General features: G+C 45.3%; 1 protein-coding gene across 1 annotated transcript in view; it reads left to right on the top strand.

Moving 5' to 3' along the window:
* The window catches only part of TM4SF18 (transmembrane 4 L six family member 18), a 35,863-nt gene extending 30,655 nt beyond the window's left edge, over window positions 1-5,208 (top strand). Inside the window, exons 4-5 of the mRNA XM_040431026.1 lie at window positions 3,379-3,559; window positions 4,954-5,208. Coding sequence (XP_040286960.1) covers window positions 3,379-3,559; window positions 4,954-4,968 — 196 coding nt within the window. The 3' untranslated portion in view covers window positions 4,969-5,208. The remainder of the gene's footprint in view (window positions 1-3,378; window positions 3,560-4,953) is intronic.
* Window positions 5,209-20,119: the final 14,911 nt, after the last annotated feature.

A 20,119-nucleotide genomic window follows, 5' to 3' on the forward strand; every position in this document is an offset into this window, starting at 1 on the left:
GATTCCTCCTTTGGAGTTATCTCTCTGCTCTATCAGACCCTGCTGGACCTATTTTTGCAGGACCATCCGGTGAATAGTAGGACAAATTGGGAAACGGAGATGGGGCCGTTAGAGGAAACTCAGTGGCAGGAGATATTGGAGAGGATTCCGCAGCTCTCTCTCAGCGAGGCCCACAGGCTGTCGCACCTATATTTAATTCATAGGTTTTATAGAACTCTTTCGTTTATGTTTAATATTGGACTCCGGTTGGATTCCAAATGCCCGCGATGTTGGGAGGAAGATAACTGGCAAATAAAACTCAATATTTATTTCCCCGATTATGCAGTTTACAGAAAGACCCCATATGTGGTAGTAAACTGCTGTATGGGCAAACAGCAGGGCGCAGAAGGAAAGGAGCGCCATAAGGTTTTTGGAGGGCAGATTTCACTGGGAAAATTTTAAGTTGCCATATGGCATTTAAAGACCCCCTGATGCACTCCTAGAGTAGAAACTAAAAAAAAAGTGACCCCATTATAAGGTGACACTTTTATTGGTACTACCGGTATTTTGTGGTATATATGACTTTTGATTGCTCTATATTATGCTTTTTGTGAGGCAAGGCAACAAAAAAATATTTTTTTTTATGGTGTTCTTCTGACAAGTTAGATCATGTGCTATTTTTATACAGCATGTTGTTATGGAGGCGAAAATATCAAATATGCCTACTTTTATTTTTATTTTGTTTCAGTTTTACATAATAAAGCATTTTTGAAAAAAAATCATGCTTTTGTGTCTCCTTTTTCTGAAAGCCATATTATTTTTCAAGCGATTATCTTATGTAGGGGCTCAGTTTTTGTGGCATCAGGTGACGGTTTGATTGGTACTATTTTGGGGTAAATACTACTTTTTGATTATTTGTTATTCCACTTTTTGTGATGTATGGTGACAAAAAATAGATTTTTTGGCACAGTTTTTATTTTTTTACGGTTTTCACCTGACAGGGTAAATAAATCATGTGATATTTTTATAGAGCAGGTTGTTACGGATGCGGTGAAACCTAATTTGTCTATTTTTTTTATATTTATTTTGGTTTTACACAATAAAAGCATTTTTGAAAGAAAAACAATCATGTTTTTATGTCTCCATTTTCTGAAAGCCATATCTTTTTTATTTTTTGACCTATTGTCTTATGTTGGGTCTCATTTTTTGCGTGATGAGATGACTTGATTGATATTATTTTTGGGTACATATGACATTTTGATCGCTTGGTATTACACTTTGATGTAAGGTGATATAAAATGGCTTTTTTGGAACAGTTTTTTTTTTTTTTTTTTTACGGTGATCACCAGACAGTATTGTACTGCATTGACTATCAGTGTATTACACAGTGTAATACACTGATAGTTTGCCTATGAGACCCTGTAGCTGCCGGGCCCCAAGGCCTTTGAAAGGCTTGGGGCTGCCATGGCAACCATCGGGTCCCCGCCACCGCAGCGTGGAGAGGGAGTGCAAACCTGCCATATGCCGCAGTCAGCGCTGACCGCGGCATATGAGGGGTTAATCCACCGACTCCACTGTTATAACCAGTGCTCGTGGATGCAGCAAGGATCCGGATTTCAGTAACAGCTGGATCCCTGCCGCTGATCACAGCCCCGCACATGGGGGAACAGAAGGACCGGAGGACGAGAATACTCGTCCTGGGGCACAAAGTACCAGCCATTTAGGACGAGCATTCTCGTCATCGGTCTTTAAGGTGTTAAAAAAAGGGGAAGGTGTTCGCAAGTTATACTTAACTGGTTTAAACTCATCTGCTGCAGCACCACCGCTCTGATCCTCCCTTCTGATGCGGCCATGATGTCATGTTCTTGGTTGTGCCTGTATACCATAGGTAATTACTGCAGCCAATCATTGGCCTCAGTGTTATATGGCTCTAGACCACTGAGGACAGTGATTGAATGCAACTGTCGCGTGCGGCTAAAAGGTGAGTATAAATTATTTTATTTTCAAACTTTCTCTGCCTTTCATCATTTATTTTTAACTTGGACAACACTCTAAGAAATTTTATGTTTTGACCTGTACTAGTCCAAACACAGTTGACTGTTCAAATGATACATAAGAAGTGACTTTTCTAATCATATCTTTAAAGAGTTTGGCCACTTTCTAGTTACAGATGAGCAATGTGTTTTGTAAGATGATTATATGGCACTTACTAATATATCCTTTGTTGAAATTCTGCACCATTTTCTATATTTTATAAGGTATGCCCCCTTGTTTACAGAGTCTTTTGTGCTGTCCACACAGAGGTCCTGTCCATAAGATGGTCGCTGATGGAGGGTCATGTGAACCAGGCAAATCACCTACATGTGACATCTCCTCCATTCAAATACACTGCACCTGCACTAAACTCCCAAAAGAACAAGTGCAAATGGCAGGTAGAAGGAGGAGACATCGCATGGAAGTGACTTGCCTGGTCACATGTGCAATACCCCAGAGTGGTTTTATCATTACTATACCCTGTTACGGTCTTTTATAACCTACCAATAATGTCATCTTTGTATTTATTCCAGGTCATCTTACACTGTGCATTAATTGTTCTGTTTGTTGTATTACATGTTATATGCCTGGTTCACCAGCAGGTGGCATCGTATATAGCAGAGAGATCTTTAGATAGAATGGAACTTACCATTCCATTCTCCCCCTTTTGGGCAGAGGTGGGCAGGGTCCGTTTCCTACCAAGGGAGAGGCTGCAGGAAGTTGACGGTCTGGAGTCTTAGTCTAGTCTAGAGTTGGGAGGAGATGAGAATCACCCTGACTCCTTAGAGATTAACCAACAGAGTGTTGCGAGGTACCAGAACAGCCGTAAAGTCCAGCGACCAGACTACAATATCACTAGCTGTTCTCACCTCTCTTTCCCTTATGTATTCAAGAATACTGTGCCCCTATACTGAACTAAAAAACACATTCAAACGCTGCCTCCCGACATGTTTTGCCGGAACGTCTTCAGGGGATTGGGCAGGATGTGTTTACTTCTTAAACCACCCATTTCAGATGAATCGGGTTGATTTTTTCAGTCACAGAAATTTCTGCAACAAATCTGCTGCGTGTAAATACTCAATATATATGCAGTCAGAAGTTGCAGATCTGACTTTGCATTGTGATAACCCTATCAAAAGAGCATTCAGGGCATTATCTGCAGCCCATTGTAAATACACAGGGTCATGGCCTCTAGTCTGCTTTTCATATCTGAAAATTTACATAAAATTGCTGGATCAGGCCAAGTCACAGGCTTCTGTATACTCCATTTTACGTTCATGAACATCAGTCTTTTATTTGTAACCCAATGTTTGTATATATGTATGTTTCTGGGCTGTGACTGACATATTCATTTGCTTATTCTAGGTATCTTGTGCAGTCTTCCTCCTGGTCTCAGTGTCTAGAACCAGGCAATGTTGTGGAGTGGAACATCATTTTATTCTCCATTTTAATTGCCCTTAGTGCCCTTCAAGTGATAATTTGCCTCTGTAAAGTCATATATGATCTTGTAAAGGTACTGTGTGGGACACACAAGATTTTAGCGCAGGTAATACAATTCACATAATTTGTAGCATTTCTATATACACTACTCACAAAAAGTCAGGGATATTTTATTTTCGGGTGAAATTTATGGAAAAAGTAAAAAGTTCACACTACAGTGATATTATATCATGTAAGTAGAAGCAGGCAATCAATCAAACAATTTATTGATACAAAAGCCAACAATAATGGTGGGTATACCCCCACAAAAAATATCAATGTCTCAATAACTTTTCATGTGGCCTTGAGCATCAATTACATCTTGACAATGATGTCTCATGCTGTTCACAAGTCGACTTATTGTCTGCTGAGGCATGGCATCCCACTCTTCTTGAAGGGCGGCCCTCAGGTCATTGAGGTTCTGGGGTACAGAGTTATGAGCCTCTACATGGCGATTCAGCTGATCTTATAGGTTTTTAATTGGATTCAGGTCTGGAGAAAGTGCAGGCCACTCCATTTGAGGTACCCCAGTCTCCAGCAGTCGTGCTCTAATGATGCAACCTTGATAAACTGGCGCATTGTCATCCATAAAGATTAAATTAGGCCTGTGTTGTTCGTGTTGAGGCACAATGACTGGATTAATGATGTTATTCAAGTAGTATGGGCGTGTCACTATGCCATTCACAAAGTGTATGTCTCCAACATCGTTGGCGGAGACATCATTTCTGCTCAGCGTGATTCGACTTTCATCAGTGAACAGCACTGAGGCCCACTGGTCCCTCGTCCAGCGTAGATGCTCCCTGGCCCATGCAAGACGATGATGCCTGTGCCTGGTTGTACCCTTCCAGGTTGTCTAGCCTGCAAACCACTCTGATGTAAATGGTTTAGAATGGTCTGACATGACACTTGCTTCTCACCTCCCTTAAATGTGCCTGGAGTTTTGTGGTATTCATTATCCAGGTTCCACAGGGCATTGTTCACAATCAGTCACCAGTGTGGGATGTGGCCAAAGGACGTCCACTTCTATGCCTTTCTGTGACTCTTCTAGTCTCTCTGTATCTCTGTTGCAAACTGCTGATGACACTATGTGACACTCTAAGCTTAGTGGCCACTTCCATCTGAGAACATCCTGCTTGAAGCCTCTTAATGGGAACGGTACTGTTGATGAATTGTTAGGTGTCGTCTTGGTCTCATGATGTCAAAATGTGAACAGCATGATGAGGAGGACTGAAAGTCTCAACAGTTGGACATGTGTATTCAAAAGTATAGAGAGGTCACATTAAATTCACCTGTAAAGGTTAGAGTGCATTATAGGATCATCCTGAAATTTCACCCACAAACCAAATACCCCTAACTTTCTGTGAGTAGTGTATAAGCTGTGTCAACTATGTAATTTATCTGGTAGAACAAGAATCACTAAAATGCGAGGTAGTAATAATAACAATGATGTTTCTATTTCAGCCGGATCACATATGATACAATGCAAAGAAAATACATATACTTGGAAGATTTGCATTAGATTTAATAGAAAGTATGAAGTCAGCAATACCCAGACTCCTATGTGCTTAACTGGACCAAATGGACTTCATCCTAAATAATAAGCAAAGAAATAAAGTGTTACTGCCAGTGTCCTTGAGTGGTGCTATATTTGCTCCCTCTAGTGGTTACTTCTGTTTATTGCACATTCTTGTCATTGAGGTTTTTTTTTTATTGTTAAGGCTTGTTCACATCACTGTTCAGCCTTTCTGTTCTCCTGCTCTGTTTAGTACAGAACGGAAAGGACGGATTCGGCACATAACTCAGCCGAACAGAACCTAAGGAACCCATCGACTATTATGGGGTCCGTTAGGTTTACGGAGACAAAAGTAGTGCATACAGGACTTTGTCTCCGCTTCAAAAACCTTCTTCTGAGCGGAAACCTAATGGACCCCAATATAGTCTATGGGGTCCTTAGGTTCCGTTCGGCTGAGATATGTGCCGAATCCGTCCTTTCTGTTCCGTTCTGTACTAAACAGAGCAGGAGAACGGAAAGGCTGAACGGTGATGTGAACGAAGCCTCATTTGTGGATTATTTTGTACAGTATAAAGTGATTAAAGTGAATATATTGTGCACTATCTGTAGCTGTATTATCTATCACTATCATTATGCTAATGATGTTAAGCATTACTAATTTACTATAGTTCTTTTTGTATTATTAATAATTATAAGGCCCCTAAACCTAAGGACTGTGCTGTGACTTTGGATTCAACAAGTATCATGTTCAATTGTTCACTTTGTATCACTGCAGCCTAAACATAATGGAAGTAAATAGGGTCGCCTTGCAACCTTTAACTTGCTCGTGCAATGAGCAGGAACGGGTACGCTGACGCCACTTAAGCAGTGGGTCAAGATATAGGTAAATAATAGTTTGTAGTTTGTTCGTGACGGCAATTGCAGCGTGTGCAGGGTACTATCACAGGGCCCTTTAAGGATGTTATTACTCACGTCCCAGGTTAGGAATGCCAGAGTGGTGTAATGTCTCTGTATGGTAGTGGTAATTGTGTCAACGATGTCTCCTACCTGGGTACAGCTGGACTCCTGGCTCCTGGCTCACTAGCAATAAATTGAGTGTAGTGATAGGAGGAGTAATAGAGGGATTTAACAACAGAAATTGAGATCCAGTCCTTTGATAAAGTTCAAACTCGTCTTTACTGAGGGTAACTTTCATCCAATCAAGATACAGCTTTAGTCTTAGGTCCCAGCAGGCTTTCAGCAATGGTTGCCAGGAATTTATCTTCTGCTCTATCAACCTGGAGCTTGCAGGGAAGAACATCTGCTTTGTAGCTCTATACTGTGGCAGGAATTTGTCTTCTGCACTTTCTATCTTCTGCTGTATGGGGACTGACTAGCTGAGGAGCAATATGGCTTCTCCTGGGTCTCTGGAATTTACTCACAGTTATCTTCTCAGGTAATGCTTTCTTCCTGGAACTGGAGTTTGTCTGCTTGCTTCATCCAGCTGAGGCTGCAGGGCTCAGGCTGGGGATGGTAATCAATGTCTCAGCCGAAACAACATCCTGGCTTGGTTCCCTATATATGGGAGCTCCTAACATGCACACCCTACCCCTAGCAGGGGGTGGGCTACACTACTCTAACTTCCTTCTCTCCCCATGATGCAGGTTGTGGGCACAGGCCACTCTGCTCACAGAGGGGGAGCTAAGCTGGAACGAACTATTCCAGCTTAGATGTACTAAACTGAACCTAAGTCCTTACTAACACATTGCTGCCACCTGCTGGTGAACATAGAAATTACAGCAATTATTAGAGTTAACAAGGTTTTATTCACATCTGTGAAGATATAATGTAAAATTAGGGCCGTCTTTACTGCAGGGCAAAAGGGGCAGCTGCCCTGGGCCCAGTTGCTCCTGGGGGGCCCAAGCAGCACTCAGTGACCAACTAGACTTTTTAGCCTTAGCTACCGCACTGTAGCCGAATATTGCGGCGGGGCATGGGAGCTGTGCTCTGCGCACCCCAGCTAAGGCCCCCCCCCCCTCCACTAGTGATGTCCGGTTCATGAAGGAATCGTTCTTTTGAATCGATTCAGTTCACTGAACCGGAGAAGTCGATTCCTCTGACTGCGCTGATCCGTGTGAAGCCGCTCAGTCAGATAGCAGAGCAGAGAGACGCTGGCAGCAGGGAGGGAGGAGTGTAATCTGATCCTAGAGTGGAAGCCAGCCCCTCCCCTCCCCGCCCATCCAGGCCTGCAACCAATCAGAGCTCAGGCAAGCAGCTCTGAGTCACACACTGTACAGGAGGGAGTCTAAGAATCGAATGAGTCTACAGGTTAAAAGAATCTAAAGATCCGACTTAGAGACTCATTCGATTCTTTGAGTTAAAAGAACCGTGAGTCACCAGAACAGTTTACACTGAGGCTAATGACCCAGGCTGCAGCAGTGATAAGGTTAAGGGACAGGGGGAGTCAGCAGAGAGATAAGAGAAGTGACAGGACAGAGTTTAGATTACAGGTTGAATTAACCCTTTAGGGTCAAATTGGCTTCTCAAGGAGATATATATGTTAAAGGCACCCCCTTTTCTGTCTCATTCAGTAGCTATATAACTATTGAGAGAGATGTATTTTTTTAAAATACATTTACACATTTAACCCTCCATTTTAATTATATTATTTACCCCAGTGTTAAATTCACCCCCCCTGGATGCTTGTTTTTTTCCTACAGTGGGGTAGATAATTACACACAGGGTTTTAAAGAATAAACTTCCTGACTCAGACCAAGAGCCGACTCAGCGAGCCAGCAAGTGAATCGAAGCATCCGCGCATGCGCATTGCGCAACCTAAGCTTCGGTTCACTTGCTTCTTGTCAGCTCAGCGAATGAACCGAAGATTTGATTAATGAATCGGTTCATTTGAATGAACTGATTCAAATGAACCGATTCATATGAAAGATCCGAACTTCCCATCTCTACCCCACACACATCCGGCGCTTTCCCTCAATATGACTGCAGGAGCCCAGGAGAGCGACCGAAAGTCATGTGACTGTCAGAGCTTCCGGTGTGCAGAGCAACGGCTCTCAGCTAGAAGAGAAGGAAGATGGCGTCAGCGGCTGCCAAGCAGATAGCGGTGGAGCAGGTGCCTCATCCCTATAGATATATATACTGTATGGAGACCAACCCCCCGCCCGCTCATTTTACAGTGCTGTAATATGCCTCTTATATGTGGACAGCGGTGATGTCACTGATGTAATATATTACTTATATGTGGAGAGTGGTGATGTCACTGATGTAATATATCACTTATAAGTAATATATTACATCAGAGACATCACCACTCTCCACATATAAGTAATATATTACATCAGTGACATCACCACTCTCCACATATAAGTAATATATTACATCAGTGACATCACCGCTGTCCACATAAGTAATATATTACATCAGTGACATCACTGCTGTCCACATATACCGGTGATGTCACTGATGTAATATATCACTTATACAGTATGTGGAGAGCAGTGATGTCACTGATGCAATATAACATTATATGTGGAGAGCAGTGATGTCACTGATGTAATATATCATTATATGTGGAGAGTGGTCATGTCACTGATGCAATACAGCGCTACAGATGGCGACCAAAATGGTCGCCAATGCGCCTTAAAATTTGCAGATGGCGACAAGACTTGTCATAGGCTACAGGCCTGAGGTCTATTTGGTAGTGAAATCCCAGCACAGGCAGGCGTGATGATGTCATCACGCCTGCCTGTGCCAGGACGCGGTGTGCGCGTCTGCGTTGCACCATCCCTCGCCGTACCAGCAGCTATTGAGCGCCAGTGAAAGGACACAGGTGAGTATAAGATTTTAGCCTTTTTTTTAGGGTGTGGGAAGGCGGGATCCAGGGGGCCCAAGTAAATTCTTGCCCAGGTTCCAATCAATATTAAAGACGGCCCTGTGTAAAATCATATCAGATTACAAGGTAAAGGCTCTTAACAGATAGTAGCGGGGTAGAAGAATTTAGTAACACAACTCTGGGGTGTTACATTAGGACCTGAAAGTCGCAAAAAAAATACAACGTCTGGTTTCAGGTCACATGTTGGAACACAGTTGCAGCAACTTGCAGGTCGCAATACAACCCCCGTTGCTTCCATTATGTTGTGAAACTGCTGTATGAGACACAAATCTTATCATGATCAAAGTTGTTGCCTTACCCCCAGCCTATGCTGTTGATACAGAAGACTGGAAAAAACCTGAACACATTTACCCAATTTTGTAACAGAAGGAAAACATTTTCTTGACCCTGGATCAAAGCCATGGAAACTGTTAACCAGTTGCTAATCATTCTTTATACAGTAACTGTATGAATTATCTCTTATTTAATTTTAACATACTGTAAGATTATTTTTTCTATGACTACCATCACACTATTATTTTAATGATGCAGACACTAATAAAGGGATTGTCCAACATGTTTAGACTAGAACATACAGGGGGAATTTATCATAGGAACAATATTTGAGGTCGGTTTTCCTCGGGTCTGTGTTGGCGTACTTCGAGCTAAACCTATCTAATGTTGTACGCTGTGAATTTGGTTCTTCTTTACTCCTAATACTTTTGGCTAGAAATGCTACTCCAGCTTCCCCCCCCCCCCCTTCCCGACTGTAGTGAGATTGCGAGTTTTTATGAAACTTTAGTTTTTTTAAGTTGCAGTGACAAGTCTGGAAGAAAACTAATTACCATATCTAACCATACCCACTTTCCAACCCACCTTTCAAAAGAGACATAGAACAACAAAAATAGCAAATTGTGCAAATTTTTTATGTCAAAATTCTGGCCCAAGTGGAATGATACATTATCTTCACATTACTTGCTAATTAATTGATAAGGGTGTCCCAGCCTCCCACTGTGAGCTATTGTCTCAGGTCCTTGGAAATCCATTTCTGGCTTTTGCTTGACACAGGACAGCGCTTTCGTTTTGGCAAATCATCAGGAAATGCTCTCCAGTGTCAAGCACAGAAGTGGACCTGAGGTGACAGAGGCTGACAGTGGGAGAACAGGGCACTTTTATTAATACAATTAGTAAGTGCTATATATTCCAGTTGAAACGCATTGAATGATCTTTTTTTCTATCTAGATAACCCCTTTAAAAAGGTTCTCCCATGAAAAATAATCTACAGTTTTCAAACCAGCACCTGGATCTGAAAACTTTTGTAATTGAGTGTAATTAAAAAATTAGCATAGCCACTGAGTTATTCAATAAAATATATCTGTATAGCGCCACCTGCTGTCTTTTTCTTATTTCTTTGTCCTGCTCACTGAGAAGGCCGCACATGCTCAGTTTTATCCTTCAACTTTCTGAGCTGTGATAGGCAGAGCATGGATACACCCCCTGAGCTGCAGCAGAAAAGACACTCCCCTTGAGCTGTCAGCTTGATATAAATCTAGCAGAGCAATGAATGGGGAGATCTCTGGATCCATGTGAGATACAGGGCTGGTTCTGGCTTTGTTAGAAAGAGATTGCCATGTTCTAATATTATGTCTGATTTTCATTTTTTCATTTATTAACCCCTTTATATATATATACTATTATCAATCCCTAGCTCTAAAGCTGTTGAACCAGAAGAAGGGAAACAACCAGGACATATTGAGCAAATTTGTATGACAGGGAAAAAAATATTTTCCTAACCTGGGAAAAATCTAATTTTTTCTTGAACCCTGGATTAAACCTATTATTGTTATGACTAGCAGTATTTTTTATACATTATACATTTATATATTATACTTTGCTTTAAGTATTATTCCATGATTAATGATTAGAACCCTAGCCCTACAGGAAACAATTGCTTCTTGGCCCTGGGAAAATGCATCTTTCTTAAACTCTGGATCAAACCTACTAATATTGTAATTGCTATTGCACTGGGCAACAGGGATTTTGCTCCTTGAACACTTTTGGCTATATCTTATTTTGAGCTTCTGGTAACCAAAATCATCTTGAAATTTTCCTATTATGTACTTCTTTAAAAAAAAATCTGCTTTCAGTGATATTGTCATATTTTCAGTGTGTCCGTATACAACAGATGAGTTATTTTGTTTTGTACAGGCATGCAGTCCTTGGCTTTGTTTGAAGTTGCCAAACTTCAATGGAATTGCTGAAGATTAGGCACGTCTGGAAATGTATAGGCAGTTCTAGCCACTGTTTGCAGAGGCTATAAAAGCAGCTTGCGCACATACACTGTCATTAGACTGGTATCAGTTTGAATGTATATGATCAGGGCCGTCTTTAATATTGATTGGAACCTGGGCAAGAATTTACTTGGGCCCCCTGGATCCTGCCTTCCCACACCCTAAAAAAAGGATAAAATCTTATACTCACCTGTGTCACCTGGTGCAACGCAGACGCGCACACCGCGTCCTGGCACAGGCAGGCGTGATGACATCATCACGCCTGCCTGCGCTGGGATTTCACTACCAAATAGACCTCAGGCCTGTAGCCTATGACAAGTCTTGTCGCCATCTGCAAATTTTAAGGCGCATTGGCGACCATTTTGGTCGCCATCTGTAGCGCTGTATTGCACCAGTGACATGACCACTCTCCACATATAATGATATATTACATCAGTGACATCACTGCTCTCCACATATAAGTGATATATTACATCAGTGACATCACCACTCTCCACATATAAGTGATATATTACATCAGTGACATCACCGGTATATGTGGACAGCAGTGATGTCACTGATGTAATATATTACTTATGTGGACAGCGGTGATGTCACTGATGTAATATATTACTTATATGTGGAGAGTGGTGATGTCACTGATGTAATATATTACTTATAAGTGATATATTGCATCAGTGACATCACCACTCTCCACATATAAGTAATATATTACATCAGTGACATCACCGCTGTCCACATATAGGTGATATATTACATCTGTGACATCACCGCTCTCCACATATAAGAGGCATATTACAGCACTGTAAAATGAGCGGGCGGCAGGGTTGGTCTCCATACAGAATATATATCTATATGTACAAGGGATGAGGCCAGGGGCGTAGCTATAGGCTCATGGGCCCTGGTGCAAGAGTTCAGTTTGGGCCCCCCCTTACCTCAATACCGTTTCCTAACACCACCAGACCCCTGCACGCCCACCATGCCCAATGGCAGAACTAAAATCTCACCGAGAAAATACATTTTAATGCAATAAGTGCATGTACAGCTGCTCTCCATTCATTTTCTATGGGGCCGGTGAAAATAGCCGAGTGCTGGCTCATCTATTTCCGTCGAGCCCGTAGAAGTGAATGGAAGCGGTGGCCGGTCATGCGCGGTACGCTCCCATTCACTTCTATGGGGAGCCGGCTTGGTGATGGCCGGACTGGAGTCCTCCAGCCACCACCTTGCGAGGCTCCGTTCTCGATATAGGTGCGGGTCCCAGTGGTGGGACCCGCACCTATAAGACAATGGGGGCATAGCCTAGCAATATGCCCCCATTGTCTATGATGAGACAACCCCTTTAAAGTGATAATTGACTTAAGGTTAGGCTGCTACGTTCACATGGCTATGGCGCTGCCGTGTCTGTGGCACCACAGCTATGTGAATGTACAGTAGTTGACACTTTAAAGGGACTCTGTCACCTCTCCTAACTCAAAATCGGATTTTAAAGCAGTCATGCCGCAGACGCAGTACCCACTGAGGGCTGCGCCAGTGCGATCTGCAGGAGACTGAGGGAAGAGCGAGCATCGGACGTCACTGGGCTCGGCGCATGCCCAGTGACGAGGATGAAGCTCCTGCCCTCAGTCTCCAGCAAATCGCACTGGCGCAGCCCTCAGTGGGTACTGCGTCTGCGCGAGACTTCGCTCGGATGTGAGGGAGGGGGAGGAGAGGGATGAGAGGCTGTGGGCGGCTAGGCATTCTGAAGGAAGGCGTTTTGGGCACTGTAAGAGGGGCGTTACTGGGCACACAAAGGGGAACATAACGCCCCTCTGGGCACCTTCAGGGCTAATTTGAATAATCTTAAAAGTCGTTTTTCTCCTAAACTACTGGACGGATTACAAGATAGAAGAGCACAGCCGATTCAAAGTAAGCTGTGCAGCATGACTGCTTTAAAATCCGATTTTGAGTTAGGAGAGGTGACAGAGTCCCTTTAAGTCAAGTCTAAAACGGGGATACATCAGGAGGCAAGATAGTGGCAGTGTACCCCCCAAACTGAGGTGACATGCTGTACAGCCACATTACAGCAGTGTCACTCACCCAGTCCAAGTAGAACCCAGCCCCATCCCAAGCCATCACAATCTGGGGAAACCAGTAGAAACTGGCTAGTTTATACACAGACTACTAGCAACTAGGTCCTGGGCCCCTAGCCCTACCAGCCTGTAGCAGGAGTGGCTGACCCTTCCACATCAGTCAAGCCTCTGCTCATGCTGGCTGCTGTGCTGGTATCTCCCAGTCAGTCCCCATTCCATCCCACCCAGCACCATTGCTCTGTAGAGCTCTGCTGGTCACGCCGCCTCGCCTCACTCACTCCCTGCAGCTGGCATGCACAGCTTCACATCGATGTCCGGCTCACAACTCTACCGAGCGGAGCCACGCCCTCTCCTGAATGTGCCTGCACGTACACACGCTCTGCCTCTGCCCCCACCACTATGTGAACTTAGCCGGAATTGTATGTAAATCACTAGCGCTGCCTGCAGACAGTTCTGAAGCAGCGCTTTCATTGTTTACTGGGTCTGGGACTCTGTCTCTCCTGGGGGGCCCCGTGGGCCCCCCTGACTTAGGGGCCCGGTCGCAATTGCGACCGCTGCGACCCCTATAGCTACGCCACTGGATGAGGCACCTGCTCCACCGCTATCTGCTTGGCAGCCGCTGACGCCATCTTCCTTCTCTTCTAGCTGAGAGCCGTTGCTCTGCACACCGGAAGCTCTGACAGTCACGTGACTTTCGTTCGCGCTCCTGGGCTCCTGCAGTCATATTGAGGGAAAGCGGATGTGTGTGGGGTAGAGATGGGAAGTTCGGATCTTTCACATGAATCGGTTCATTTGAATCAGTTCATTCAAATGAACCGATTCATGAATTGAATCTTCGGTTCATTCGCTGTGCTGACAAGAAGCAAGTGAACCGAAGCTTAGGTTGCGCAATGCGCATGCGCGGATGCTTCGGTTCACTTGCTGACTCGCTGAGTCGGATCTTGGTCTGAGTCAGGAAGTTTATTCTTTAAAACCCTGTGTGTAATTATCTACCCCACTGTAGGAAAAAAACAAGCATCCAGGGGGTGTGAATTTAACACTGGGGTAAATAATAGAATTAAAATGGAGGGTTAAATGTGTAAATGTATTTAAAAAAAATACATCTCTCTCAATAGTTATATACAGTGGGATGCGAAAGTTTGGGCAACCTTGTTAATCGTCATGATTTTCCTGTATAAATCGTTGGTTGTTACGCTAAAAAATGTCAGTTAAATATATCATATAGGAGACACACACAGTGATATTTGAGAAGTGAAATTAAGATTATTGGATTTACAGAAAGTGTGCTATAATTGTTTAAACAAAATTAGGCAGGTGCATAAATTTGGGCACCACAAAAAAGAAATGAAATCAATATTTAGTAGATCCTCCTTTTGCAGAAATGACAGCCTCTAAACGCTTCCTGTAGGTTCCAATGAGAGTCTGGATTCTGGTTGAAGGTATTTTGGACCATTGCTCTTTACAAAACATCTTTAGTTCATTCAGGTTTGATGGCTTCAGAGCATGGACAGCTCTCTTTCAGTCACACCACAGATTTTCAATTATATTCAGGTCTGGGGACTGAGATGGCCATTCCAGAACATTGTACTTGTTCCTCTGCATAAATGCCTTAGTGGATTTTGAGCAGTGTTTAGGGTCGTTGTCTTGTTGAAAGATCCAGCCCCGGCGCAGCTTCAGCTTTGTCACTGATTCCTGGACATTGGTCTCCAGAATCTGCTGATACTGAGTGGAATCCATGCATCCCTCAACTTTGACAAGATTCCCAGTCCCTGCACTGGCCACACAGCCCCACAGCATGATGGAACCACCACCATATTTTACTGTAGGTAGCAGGTGTTTTTCTTGGAATGCTATGTTCTTTTTCCTCCATGCATAACGCCCCTTGTTATGGCCAAATAACTCAATTTTAGTTTTATCAGTCCACAGCACCTTATTCCAAAATGAAGCTGGCTTGTCCAAATGTGCTTTAGCCGACCTCAAGCGGCACTTTTTGTGCTGTGGGCGGAGAAAAGGCTTCCTCTGCATCACTCTCGCATACAGCATCTCCTTGTGTAAAGTGCGCCGAATGGTTGAACGATGCACAGTAACTCCATCTGCAGCAAGATGATGTTGTAGGTCTTTGGTGCTGGTCTGTGGGTTGACTCTTCTGTTCTCACCATTCGTCGCTTCTGTCTATCCTAGATTTTTCCTGGTCTGCCACTTCGAGCCTTAACTTGAACTGAGCCTGTGGTCTTCCATTTCCTCAATATGTTCCTAACTGTGAAAACAGACAGCTGAAATCTCTGAGACAACTTTCTGTATCCTTCCCCTAAACCAGCGGTGGGCAACCTTTTTTGTCAACTGAGCCAAATATCGCCAAAACCACGATTGGAATTTCTTTCGAGAGCCACATTTTTAAAACCTAAAATATTGCATCAACAGTACCAGTGAGGACTATTAGGCTCATGCACACGATCGTGTGCCCGCAAAAAAGTAGCGCATGCTAAAGTGAATGGGTCCATGATGCGTGCTGCACACGGCCTTGTGCAGCCCGCATCATGGATCTATTCACTTCAATGGGTCCAGGATCCGGGCACATGCACTACTTTTTTGCGGTGCGGAGGCACAGCCAGAAGCACCACGGAAGCACACTGTAGCACTCATATCCCGGATCCTGGACCCATTGAAGTGAATGGTTCCATGATGCGGGCTGCAGACGGCCGTGTGCAGCCCGCATCATGGATTCATTCACTTCAGCATGTGCTACTTTTTTGCGGTGCGGGCAGTCGGATGCGGATCGCGAACCCCATTCAAGTGAATGGGTCCGCGATCCTCATGCAGCTGCCCCATGGTCTGTGTCCGTGCATTGCGGACCGCTATTTGCGGTCCGCAGCACAGGCACGGCGCCCTTACATTCGTGGGCATGAGCCCAGAGTGTGTTTTTGAATACTTTTATATGTACTTTCTTTTATTTGGATCTTGATTATGATTTCATTTTATCTTTATCATTTTTTATTTTTCTTAAACTTGTCTGCAGATGTGGATGTAATGTGGATGACGCACTTATGGGGGATATCTGTGGATGACGCACTTATGGGGGATATCTGTGGATGACGCACTTATGGGGGATATCTGTGGATGACGCACTTATGGGGGATATCTGTGGATGACGCACTTATGGGGGATATCTGTGGATGACGCACTTATGGGGGATATCTGTGGATGACACACTTATGGGGGATATCTGTGGATGACGCACTTATGGGGGATATCTGTGGATGACGCACTTATGGGGGATATCTGTGGATGACGCACTTATGGGGGATATCTGTGGATGATGCACTTATGGGGGATATCTGTGGATGACACATATATATCATAAGATGCTATATATGTGTCATCCACAGATATCCCCCATAAGTGCCCTCCACAGATATCCCCCATAAGTGCCCTCCACAGATATCCCCCATAAGTGCCCTCCACAGATATCCCCCATAAGTGCCCTCCACAGATATCCCCCATAAGTGAGCCATCCACAGATATCCCCCATAAGTGCCTTCCAGTAAGTAATGTATTAGTGGGGGGAAGGAAGGGGGCAGGGACACTTGCGGCGGGGCCGGTGCAGTGCACACACGGGGGGCAGCTCCTACCTTTCTGCTGCAGGACATTTCGTTCCTCCTGAGCGGCGGCCTCTTCACCACTCCACCCCTCCTCACAGTGGGCAGCCGAACTAGAGCCGCGCTGCCCGCCCTTCTGCTGCTGTGCGCAGCGTGACATCTCTCCCTCCGTCATGCGCCTCCTGCCCCGCCTGCCTGCTTCATTCATAAAGTGGAAGGAGCAGACAGACGGGGCAGCAGGCGCATGACGGACAATTTACAAGCAGCTTGAGCGGCGCGATATGGCTGCGCGGCCGCCCACCCGCCAGCCCGAACTTAAGAGCCGCAGTGAAGGATCAAAAGAGCCGCATGTGGCTCGCGAGCCGTGGCTTGCCGACCACTGCCCTAAACCATGATAGTGAACAATCTTTGTCTTCAGGTCATTTGAGAGTTGTTTTGAGACCCCCATGTTGCTACTCTTCAGAGAAAATTAAAAGAGGAGGGAAACTTACAATTGACCCCCTTAAATACTCTTTCTCATAATTGGATTCACCTGTGTATGTAGGTCAGGGGTCACTGAGCTTACCAAGCCAATTTGAGTTCCAATAATTAGTTCTAAAGGTTTTGGAATCAATAAAATGACAAGAGTGCCCAAATTTATGCACCTGCCTAATTTTGTTTAAACAATTATAGCACACTTTCTGTAAATCCAATAAACTTCATTTCACTTCTCAAATATCACTGTGTGTCTCCTATATGATATATTTAACTGACATTTTTTATCGTAACAACCAACGATTTATACAGGAAAATCATGACGATTAACAAGGTTGCCCAAACTTTCGCATCCCACTGTAGCTACTGAATGAGACAGAAGAAGGGATGCCTTTAACATATATATCTCCTTGAGAAGCCAATTTTACCCTAAAGGGTTAATTCAACCTGTAATCTAAACTCTGTCCTGTCACTTCTCTTATCTCTCTGCTGACTGCCCTCTGTCCCTTAACCTTATCACTGCTGCAGCCTGGTCATCAGCCTCAGTGTAAACTGTTCGAGTGACTGACAGTTATTTTAACTCAAAGAATGGAATGAGTCTCTAACTAAGGCCTCATGCACACGACCGTTGTGTGCATCCGCGGCCGTTGTTCCGGAAAATGCACCGTTTTGCAGCCGCATCCGTGATCTGTGTTTCCTGTCCGTCAAAAAAATATGACCTGTCCTATTTTTTTGACGTACAACGGTTCATGGACCCATTTAAGTCAATGGGTCCGGGAAAAAACACGGATGCACACAAGATTGGCATCCGCGTCCGTGGTCCGTGGCCGTAGGCTACTTTCATACAGACGGATCTGCAGATCCGTCTGCATAAAAGCTTTTTCAGAGCTGAGTTTTCACTTAGTGAAAACTCAGAGCCGACAGTATATTCTAACACAGAGGCGTTCGTTCCCATAGTGATGGGGACGCTTCTAGTTAGAATATACTTTGAACTGTGTACATGACTGCCCCCTGCTGCCTGGCAGCACCCGATCTCTTACAGGGGGCTGTGATCCGCACAATTAACCCCTCAGGTGCTGCACCTGAGGGGTTAATTGTGCGTATCATAGCCCCCTGTAAGAGATCATGTGCTGCCAGGCAGGAGGGGGCACACCCCCCTCCCTCCCCAGTTTTAAATTCATTGGTGGCCAGTGCGGCCCCCCCTCCCTCCCCTGTAGTACTGTAGATTCATTGGGGGCCAGTGGGCACCCCCTCCCTCCCCTGTACTACTGTAGATTCATTGGTGGCCACTGGCCAGTGGGCCCCCCCCTCCCTGGCCCCCCCCTCCCTCCCGTGTAGTACTGTAAATTCATTGGTGGCCAGTGGGCCCCCCCTCCCTCCCCTGTAGTACTGTAGATTCATTGGTGGCCAGTGGGCCCCCCTCCCTCCCCCTCCTAATTAAAATCTCCCCACCTATCATTGGTGGCAGCGGAGAGTTCCGATCGGAGTCCCAGTTTAATCACTGGGGCTCCGATCGGTAACCATGGCAACCAGGACGCTACTGCAGTCCTGGTTGCCATGGTTACTTAGCAATTTTTAGAAGATCATGTGCTGCCAGGCAGGAGGGGGCACACCCCCCTCCCTCCCCAGTTTTAAATTCATTGGTGGCCAGTGGGCCCCCCTAACTCCCCTGTATTACTGTAGATTCATTGGTGGCCAGTGGGCTCCCCCTCCCTCCCCTGTAGTACTGTAGATTCATTGGTGGCCAGTGGGCCCCCCCTCCCTCCCCTGTATTACTGTAGATTCATTGATGGCCAGTGGGCCCCCCCTCCCTCCCCTGTATTACTGTAGATTTATTGGTGGCCAGTGGGCCCCCCCTCCCTCCCCTGTAGTACTGTAGATTCATTGGTGGCCAGTGGGCCCCCCACCCTCCCCCTCCTAATTAAAATCTCCCCCCCCTATCATTGGTGGCAGCGGAGAGTTCCGATCGGAGTCCCAGTTTAATCGCTGGGGCTCCGATCGGTAACCATGGCAACCAGGACGCTACTGCAGTCCTGGTTGCCATGGTTACTTAGCAATTTTTAGAAGCATTATACTTACCTGCGAGGCTGCGATGTCTGTGTCCGGCCGGGCGCTCCTCCTACTGGTAAGTGACAGGTCTGTGCTATAAGCAATGCGCCACACAAACCTTTCACTTACCAGTAGGAGGAGCGCCCGGCCGGTCACAGACATCGCGGCTCGCAGGTAAGTATAATGCTTCTAAAAATTGCTAAGTAACCATGGCAACCAGGACTGCAGTAGCGTCCTGGTTGCCATGGTTACCGATCGGAGCCCCAGCGATTAAACTGGGACTCTGATCGGAACTCTCCGCTGCCACCAATGATAGGGGGGGGAGATTTTAATTAGGAGGGGGAGGGGGGCCCACTGGCCACCAATGAATCTACAGTACTACAGGGGAGGGAGGGGGGCCCACTGGCCACCAATAAATCTACAGTAATACAGGGGAGGGAGGGGGGGCCCACTGGCCATCAATGAATCTACAGTAATACAGAGGAGGGAGGGGGGCCCTCTGGCCACCAATGAATCTACAGTACTACAGGGGAGGGAGGGGGAGCCCACTGGACACCAATGAATCTACAGTAATACAGGGGAGTTAGGGGGGCCCACTGGCCACCAATGAATTTAAAACTGGGGAGGGAGGGGGGTGTGCCCCCTCCTGCCTGGCAGCACATGATCTCTTACAGGGGGCTATGATACGCACAATTAACCCCTCAGGACCTGAGGGATTAATTGTGCGTATCATAGCCCCCTGTAAGAGATCGGGTGCTGCCAGGCAG

The sequence above is a fragment of the Bufo bufo genome, chromosome 4 (genome assembly GCF_905171765.1).
Source record: "Bufo bufo chromosome 4, aBufBuf1.1, whole genome shotgun sequence".
Classification (NCBI taxonomy): domain Eukaryota; kingdom Metazoa; phylum Chordata; class Amphibia; order Anura; family Bufonidae; genus Bufo; species Bufo bufo.